Source organism: Equus quagga, chromosome 10 (assembly GCF_021613505.1).
Source record: "Equus quagga isolate Etosha38 chromosome 10, UCLA_HA_Equagga_1.0, whole genome shotgun sequence".
Classification (NCBI taxonomy): domain Eukaryota; kingdom Metazoa; phylum Chordata; class Mammalia; order Perissodactyla; family Equidae; genus Equus; species Equus quagga.
Window position 1 is genome coordinate 122,143,450 of NC_060276.1, and position 9,300 is coordinate 122,152,749.

General features: G+C 55.3%; 1 protein-coding gene across 1 annotated transcript; it reads right to left on the bottom strand.

The window, feature by feature from the left end:
* Nucleotides 1-427: 427 nt before the first annotated feature.
* On the bottom strand, nt 428-8,086 carry ASMT (acetylserotonin O-methyltransferase). Its single transcript, XM_046672911.1, has 6 exons — nt 7,773-8,086; nt 4,805-4,979; nt 3,718-3,847; nt 1,760-1,828; nt 934-1,052; nt 428-648 (listed from the first exon to the last, which is right to left on the bottom strand). Exons 1-6 carry the CDS (start codon nt 7,989-7,991, stop codon nt 428-430), a joined length of 933 nt encoding a protein of 310 aa, XP_046528867.1. The 5' UTR covers nt 7,992-8,086.
* Nucleotides 8,087-9,300: the final 1,214 nt, after the last annotated feature.

The following is a 9,300-nucleotide window of genomic DNA, read 5'->3' on the forward strand; positions in this document are numbered from 1 at the left end:
CCTCCTCCAGGAAGCCCTCCTCTCCATCCTTGATTCAGGGCCACCTCCTCCAGGAAGCCCTCCTCTCCATCCTTGGATTTAGGGCCGCCTTCTCCAGGAAGCCCTCCTCTCCATCCTTGATCCAGGGCCGCCTCCTCCAGGAAGCCCTCCTCTCCATCCTTGATTTAGGGCCGCCTCCTTCAGGAAGCCCTCCTCTCCATCCTTCCCTTCATCACAGCTGCAAAGACCCTGCTTCCAAACAAGGTCCCGTTCACAAACTCTGGGTGGATAGGAACTTTGAGGGGACGATATTCAATCTCATCCAATACTCAAGAAAGAATTAATGGTTAGAAAACAGGATACTTTATACAGCTTTCCATCCAACAGTTCTAAGCTGAGGGGGGCTCTCTGGGGGTTCAAGGAAGGCAAACTCAACATCCATCATCGGTCATAAATGTCCGGCATCTCCTGACCCCCGGGGACGACTCTGAGTCTCCCCGTGGACGCCCACAGCACACGGCAACCCACCTTCACAGAATCGGATCCGTGCTCCCTCCGGGAGCGGGAAGTGCGTCTTTGCCGTCTGGACCACTTCTGGGATGTCGAAAACGGTGACCCGACATCCAGGGTACAGAGAAACACACTCCTTGGCCAGAGCCCCAGAACAGCCTGGAAGTGGACAGAGATTGTGAAAGGCGGACGGGAACCCGGGGGCAGCCCCCGGCTCCATCCGGCCCTCTCCCCCTGGCAGCCACGGCCACTCGGCTACGTCCACTGAGGAGTGGGACCACGACAGCCTTCAGGATGTGGAAGGACGGCTTTCTCCGCTGCTGTAAATGGGGTTTGCATCCTTCCTTCGCTAACTTACGGGGCCATGTTAAAACTGGGGTTCAAGGACTGTCCCCCCCCAGACAGAATTTGAGACATAGCCGCAACGTCCGGGCAGATGCTCACCACCAAGGTCGCAGATGACAGGGAAGGATGACAGGTCGAAGGCAGACAACACACTCCTCCCATTGACGCCCCAGACGTCCTGCAGACCTCGCATGAACTGGAGCCGCTCGTCCTCCGACCTGGCACACGAGAGCACGCTGGTCAGACTCACACCAACTCCGGGGCGGTCGTCACAAGCAATGACACCAGGGGACCCTCTGCTGAGCCCAGAGCCGTGTGCCCCAGGGACGTCTGTAAGCCTTGCATTTGTGACATGGAACCTCTGCTGCTGTAGAAGTTGGGATCCGGGATGGCGGGAGCCCTCGGTCAGCCGCCAACATAGACCAGCCCCTGGAGACCCTACTTTGGCTGGGACGAATTAGCATCCTCTGGACGCCACTGCAGGAGTGTTTGCATCAGGACAGGAGTTCAGATGCTTTTTAAGCAGAGAAATCAAGAACGTGGAAGCAACCTGAGGCCCATCAATGGGTGAATGGATAAAGAAGACAAAGAAGTCCACACGCCTGGGGCAAAGGCCGCAGACGGTCCCTGCACGGGAAGAAGAACCAAGAATGGAGGTATTGCTTGGGGAACTCTGGCCAAACCGAAAACTGTGCCTCATGTTCCCACTTAAACGTTGGGTTTGAGTGGAGTTCCTTGAAGGGAAGAGCTCACTTCCATCCACTCAGGAAATGGATCAACACCAACACCAGAACAGCGAAATCTTTCCTTTGATCTTAAATTAAATATCAACCTTCTTCCGTTGTGCTCTGTCTGGACACATGTATTCAGCCCTGTAACATTTTCACACTAAGCCGGGTCCCACAGCGTCGGAGCCGGGTGTTACCTGTAGATGGCGGTAAAGAGCTCTTCGGAGGGGACCCCGAACGCCTTCAGATACTGGCTCCTCCCTTCTCTGGAAACAGAGAAGGGCTGTCACTCAAGCTCTCAGACACGCACGGCACATCAGTTCACGCAAACGGGGGTCACAGATCCTCCCCTTAAATCAGGGGTCGAACAAGCAGGGGGCACAAGTCACCTGACACACTCACGAAATTTTTTCCTCGTGTGTAGTCAAGAATCCCCACAGTTCTCTGACATGAGCAAGGGAGGGATAAAATTTAATGACAATCTAAAGAGTGTGCAAATGATGTGCAATCGGGGGACCTCCAGGTCCAAAATGACTCATCGCCCAACATCTGGGGTAGAAAGCTCCTCACAGCTGGAGGGACGGCTGGTCTATCCACAGCTGGAGGGACGACTGGTCTACCCACAGCTGGAGGAATGTCTGGTCTACCCACAGCTTGAGGGACGGCTGGTCTACCCGCAGCTGGAGGGACGGCTGGTCTACCCGCAGCTGGAGGGACGGCTGGTCTACCCGCAGCTGGAGGGACGGCTGGTCTACCCGCAGCTGGAGGGACGGCTGGTCTACCCACAGCTGGAAGGACAACTGGTCTACCCATAGTTGGAGGGACAGCCGGTCTATGCAGCTGGAGGGACAGCTGGTCTACCCACAGCTGGAGGGACGATTGGTCTACCCTCAACTGCCTCCTCCTCCCCTGCAGCTGGGCTGAAGGACTCCTTGAGCATCCCGTCCCACCTTGGACAGAAAATGTGGAGCAGTGCCTTTCACCTGGAGGTGATTCTCTCCCCCCAGCGTACATCTGTCAATGTCTGGGGACATCTTTGGATGTCACCACTGGGGCCAGAGGATGCTATTGGCACCTGATTGGTGGAGACCAGGGATGCTGCTCCACACCCTACAGCGCACAGGACGGCCCAGCACAGAGTCATCCAGCCCCGAATGTCAGTAGTGATAAGGCTGAGAAACCCAGACCCAGCATGAGACCCTCTCTCTCTCATCTGTCTCTCTATATACCTTCCTATCTATCTGTATATCCATCTATGTATGAATCTTCTATCGATACCTACTTATCAATATCTACCATCTTCTATCCTTGTCTATGTATGTATCATCTGTCAATCATCCAGCAATACCTATGCATCACCTCACTATACATCTATCAGTACTTATCCGTCTGATTTATCTAACAATGTCTATCATCTATGTACATATCTACCTACCTGTCTATCTAACATCTACCTGTCATTCATCTACACATCTACCATCTATCTGTCTATATATCTATCATCTATCTACGTGTCTACCATCTGTCAATCACCTACCTATTAATCAATCTAGCAGTACGTACCTATCTGTATTTATCTATCGATCAATATCTATTATCTATCTATATTTCTGTCTATCATGATGGTTCCCAAGTGCAGGTGATTCTGCCCCCCCCAGGGGACACTCAGCAATGTCTGGGGACATTTTTTATTGTCACAACCAGAGTGGAGGATGCTCCTGGCATGTGGTGGGTGGAGCCCAGAGAGGCTGCTCCACACCCTTACAGCACACAGGACGGCCCACCTCAGAGTCATACAGCCCCAGATGTTGGAAGCACGAGGCTGAGAGACCTGGTGTGGAGCTCACCATCACGAGGAGGGCAGCCTCCTGGTTTTGCGTCCCCCCTGTTCTGAACCATCTCCCCCGCTTTCCCTCTCCACTAGCACCCTCCACTCTCCCCTGGAGACCACAGAACCACAAGGACTTAAGGTCACGATACACTGAGATTAAGTGAACTCCGTGGGTCAACACCAGGTGCTTTCGAACATCCGCTCTGAATTTCCAAACCTCGCGCTGTCCTGTTTGGTTCTACGAGAAACCTGGCGTTTCAACTCCTCGGACGCCCTGAAACCAGCGCCCGGGGAGCCCTGGGGCTCAGTCGACGCCACGCCCACCTCACAGCCTCGGCCAGGTGGGCCCAGCAGTGGTAGGTGGTCCTGGCCAGGTAGAGCAGCATGTTGCGCTGGGTCGTGGGGCTGGCCGTGGTCAGGTAGGTGCTGGAGAGCTCCGTGTTCCCATAGAAAGCTGAAAACAAACCGGACAGAAAACAGTCAGTTACATTTCCAGTCGTTGCCGCGTGCCATGCCCAGCATTGGCAACGTCACAACTGAAACGCGACCCTTGCCTGGGAGCATGGACGTCCCCACCGCTGGCGGCTTATCCTGGAGGAGAGGGTTGACCGGTGGTGGGCAGCCGGCGCACCTGCTGGGGTCGGTTTTGGCAAATCCCGTCGGAAGGGCTGGCGGAGCAGGTGGAAGGGGCAACTGAGCCAGAGGGAAACCCTATATTAGAGTCTGCAGACGTTGCAACAATTTATTTAAAAATAGACAAGTGAGGGGACACCCTGGTCGTGAAAGGAAACAAAGATGGGGGAAAAGGGCTGCTCTTCTGCAGAGCTCAGCTGAGTGGCAGGCGGCCCCCAGCCACCATCCGGCCCCGGGACTCAGGAAGCAGAGCCGCCGAGAAACAGTCTGAGGGGCGACCGACCGTCTGTGCCAGCCGCTGGCTCCGGCTGCATCCACCACGGTGCCTCCTGGGGGTGGGTGTTTGGGGGCAGCGGCACCAGCAGGGGTGTGGCTGGTGGTGGACCCCCCCCAGCCTGCCACCTGCTGGATTTGCAAGCCCGGCGATCTGAGAGCTGTCAACACGCAGATGACCCCTTCCCACTCAAGTCAACCCAGCCCACAATCTCCACAGGGGTACCAGTTGCACAAGAGCACGTGGAAATCTCTAGAACGGGGGTCAGCAAACCACAGCCCGGGGGCTGAACCTGGCACACTTCCTGTGTTTGTAAATAAAGTTTTACTGGGAGCCAACCATGCCCGTTCATGTTCACAATGTCTCCGGCTGCTTTGACGCTTCCAAGGCAGAGACCCCACGGCCCCGGAACGCAGGAAATACTCACTCACCGGCCCTTTGCAGAAAAAGCGGGCCGGGAGTGTGTATTTAAAACGCCTCCTGCGAAACGTCAGCCGTGCTTACCTTTTCCTCTCCTCGTGTCCACTCGAAGCAGCTTCAGGGTCACACAGGCGTCCAGCAGGAGCTCCGTCCCATGGCAGCTGGCGCCCAGATGGGCAGCCACCGCAGCCGAGTCCAGGGGCTCCCGGGCCTCGGCCAGCAGGTCGAACACCCCCAGCTCGCAGGCGGCGAAGAGAACCTGGGAGCAGCAGCAGAAACAAAAGGCGGCTTTCAATAGCCTGAGAACCACACGCCACGGGGTGCAAGGGACGCGTCTGTAGATGAGGCTGCACTGTCAGGAGAAACGGTATGTGGTTCCTCAAAAAATTAAACATAGGAGCCAGAAATTCCACTTGTGGCTGTAGACCCAAAAGAATTGAATGCAGGGACTCATACGGACACTTGTACACCTGTGTTCATTGAGGCAGCCTACACAGTAGCCAAAAGGTGGAAACAACCCGAGTGTCCTCTGATGCATGAACCAAGGGTGCTCTCTCCATACAGTGGAATACTATTCAGCCATGAAGAGGAAGGGGACTCTGACACCTGCTCCAACATGGATGGACCTCGAGGACGTGACGCTCCGTGAAATAAGCCAGACACAGAAGGACACATACTTTCTGATTCCACTTCTGTGAGGTCCCTAGACGAGTCAAAATCCTACAGGCAGAAAGTAGACGGTGGTGCCAGGGGCCGGGGGAGAGGATGGGGGGGTCAGGGTTTAAAGGCCATAGAGTTTCAGTTGGGAAGATGAGAAAATTCTGGAGGCGGATGGTGGGAACGGCTGCACAACAATGTGAATGTACTTCATGTCACAGAACCGTGCACTTAAAAATGGTTATGATGGTAAATTTTATGTTACGCCTATTTTACCACAATTTAAATTTTTTTTTATATATATATATATAGTTTTTCTGCTTTTATCTCCCCCAACCCCCCCTGTACACAGTTGTACATCTTAGTTGCAGGTCCTTCTAGTTGTGGGTAAATTTTTTTTTTAATGATGCTTCCACCGTGCACCCAGGGAGCATCTGATCCTGCTGTTCCAAGTTCTGAGTGACAGTCGCGCCGTGGGGGTGACCAGCTGTCCGGGGGTGACGTCATCTACTGGACCCACTGGTCCCCAGGGAGGGTGAGGGCCAGGGCTTGGTCGGGGCGGCCACCGTAGACGCAGGGTCCAACGGGGCCGCTCACGGGCTGGCCAGCCGGGGAGGAGCAAAGAAACGGGGCGGGGGGCCTGTGCAGGTCCAGGTTTCGACAGCATCCGCCCCGCCCCGTCCATCCTCACTGACCCTCCCTCCCAGCGTGCCCCAGACAGCATCGCTCTGAAAAAAAGAGCCTGGAAATGGTTCTGGGAAATAAAGCCCTTTAGGAGCAAATCCACAGCCCCAAAGGGAGGCCAGCCGGACGTCGGAGGGACACACAAGACCCTGTGTGGACCCTCGGGAGTTGTCAATGTCCTGCTGCTACTCTCTCGTTATTAACGGTGATCGCCCGGGGGTAGGAAGCCACGGACGGCAAGGCAGGGACCACCTTCCCTTTTTCATTCTGACCCTTCCCGTACGCGGCGTTTCAGTTTCTGCCCACGTGTCTCCCACAGGACTGACTCCCTATCTGGGGTTGGCGTTGCTTCCACAGCACGCGGACAGAAATAAAAACAAGACCGGTCTTTCTTTGACTTAAGTAAGGAAGTTCGTGTTTCTCAGCCTCACGTGGGGCCGGACCACTCTCTGTGTGGGGCGTCCTGTGCGCTCTCGGCAGCTGAGCGGCATCTCTGGTCTCCACCCGCCGGATGCCAGGGGCACCCCCATTCTGGCAATGACAACCAGAAATGTCCCCAGATGCTGCCAAGTGTCCCCCTGGGGGCAACGCCCCTGCTTGGGAATCTCCGTATTAAAGTTCCATCAAGTTCATCGATAAAGTTTTATGCACCAAGTTCTATTAAAAGTTTCTCTTAACCCTTATTAACATTGTATCTGTTCTTGTTCTGTGAAGGCCACAGTGACTCTGATGCTGTTAACATTGCATCAACTCTTGTCAAGGTTCCATCAGCTGTTACAGTTTGTATTAACTCATTGTATTAACGTCGTGTTACTGCTAACACTTCATTAATTCCTTTCCTCCCGCTCGTTCTGCGAAGGTCGTGTGAAGTTTCATTCCACTCCAGCTGGATTAGCTCTTCTTCTGTTAAACTCGTGACATCTCAAGGACATGGTACCCTACGTCCCCAAGTCATTTCCTCCCAGGATTTGTAACCCACCCGACGCCGTTGTGAGCGACCCCCAAGCAGCCCCCGCTGGCTGGGGACATCACGGGGGCACCGCTGAGGCACTTATCTTTGGAGCAGAGGCGGCACTTCCCTATGTTTTCTGTAGACGGATGCTCCGTTTCCATATCTTGACGGCTTTAGAACAGGTATCCTTAACCTTTGGGGTCTCCGGATGGAATTCGGGGATCCGTGCCCTTGGACGGGGAGGGCGTTTCACTTCAGTTTTCCGTAACCGCTACCTGATCCTTAGCTCTCCCTTCCGTTATGAGGGAAGCACAAACCGGGATGACACGACCCCTGACTCTGGGACCAACACGTGGACCGCCAGAGAATCACAACGGGCTGGATTTCCAACCTCGCACATGTGTGTCCTGCAAAGACCACGACCCACAGCTAATGTCCTCATTCTACGGACCCGACACCAACGGACCTTTAAAACACAGCGTCTCACTCTACCTTGCCTGTTTTTCTACTGACATAAAATTCACTTAGCATGAGATGCACTGTCAACCCTTTTAGACTCAGCAACTCAGTGGCATTCGGTGCATTTGCAAGGTTGTGCAACCACCACCGCTGTCGGGTTCCAGAACATTCTCTTCGCCCCAAAGGAGACCCCCCCCCCCCCCCCCCCCTCAAGCAGTCTCTCCCCATCCTCCCCCTGCCCCCGGCTCTGGTCCACGGGATCCCGGCGTGCCCGGTGGAACGTCGTTCCCAGCTCCCTACCTGGGACACCATGAAGCCATTGGAGTAGGTGTTCAGGAGACCGAAGGCCTGATCCTCCAGGGAACTCATTTTCTTCCACGTCGGCCTGACTTGGAGGGTCCCCGGTTGTCCTGCTTCAGGGACCGCGGGTCTGCTAGCCAGCTGGGGGACCGCCAGCCGCTCGGTAAAGCTGCCAAAGCTCCTTGCTGGAGACCCAGCAGTGAGCCAGAGACGGATCATGCTGGAAAATCCTATTAGCTTTACTAAGAGGATGACAGGGCTTAGGGCTGCAGCCTGGGTTGCACCTTCTGTCCCCGACGTGCCCAGAGCCCTAAAATGGCCTACATCCCCCCACCCCACCCTTACAGCACCAGCTGCGGATCTGAGCCACAGACAACATGCCCACCAATTTCCCCCACTGATTCTTCATTTTCTGGCCCCTTCAGATGGGAGGAGAACGGGGTGTACCAGTTTCCTGCAACAAACGACCACAAATTTCATGGCTTAAACCCCAGGGACCCATCCTCCCCCGTCCTGGAGCCCAGAGTCTGAGGTCAAGGGTCGCAGGGCCGCGCTCCCTCCGGAGGCTCCAGGGGAGGGTCCCTCCTGCCTCTTCCGGCGTCCGGGGCTCCAGGGTCCCTGGGCTGGTGGCCGCCTCCCTCCCGTCTCTGCCTCCGTCCTCACGGGGATGCTCCTCTGCATCTGCATCTCCTCTTCTGTCTCTGAGGAGGACGCTGTCCTTGGATTCAGGGCCGCCTCCTCCAGGAAGCCCTCCTCTCCATCCTTGATTCAGGGCCACCTCCTGCAGGAAGCCCTCCTCTCCATCCTTGATTCAGGGCCACCTCCTCCAGGAAGCCCTCCTCTCCATCCTTCCCTTCATCACAGCTGCAAAGACCCTGCTTCTAAATAAGCCCCCGTTCCCGGGTCCCAGGGGTCAGCAGTTCAACATATTTTGAGGGGACACAATTCAGCCCACAGCAGAGAGGAGAGCTGACAGTCACAGCTCAGGATCTCTAATACGCTTTCTGAAATGGTACCTTGTTTGCTCTCGATAGCCAGCAACCATCTCCCAAATCCCTCCGTGGATTTGCACTCTGAAATTATTTTCAATTGTCCCTTTTTTTTTTTTTTTTTTTTTTTGCTGCAGCTAAAGATTTGCAGTCAGGCCTGTAGTGAGAGGAGCTGCAGAAATGTTCCTCTGGAACGTGGTCACGTTGTGCATTTTCCTCTGTGCATTCTTTCCTCGGCTTCCGGGGTCATCAGGCACAGCCCAGGTGGCGGGTAATAAAGGTCCCAGGAAGTGGGTTCCTGGGAGGAGACACAAGAGCCACACAAGGTCCCCTCCCTCTGGGGGGGCCCATCACCCCAGAGCTCCCCTCTGCATCGCACCCCACAAGAGCCCCTAGGCCACACGGACGCTGCACCCTGGACCCGTACTTTGGCCGTTTCTTAATCCAAATGATGTCGTGGGAGGTGGACAGAAGGCCGTCCTCCCAGAAGCCCCGATTTCTGAGAGACAGATGGAGGGTCCCAGAGGCTGCGTGGAGAG

What these genes read in the sequence shown, in the direction of transcription:
- ASMT (XM_046672911.1), bottom strand. Translation starts at nt 7,991, where the DNA reads ATGATCCGTCTCTGGCTCACTGCTGGGTCTCCAGCAAGGAGCTTTGGC. An exon ending in ATGGCTTCATGGTGTCCCAG is followed by an intron (nt 4,980 to 7,772) that starts GTAGGGAGCTGG and finishes TGCTGCTCCCAG; the next exon opens with GTTCTCTTCGCCGCCTGCGA. An exon ending in CTCTTTACCGCCATCTACAG is followed by an intron (nt 1,053 to 1,759) that starts GTAACACCCGGC and finishes CTCGTGTGCCAG; the next exon opens with GTCGGAGGACGAGCGGCTCC.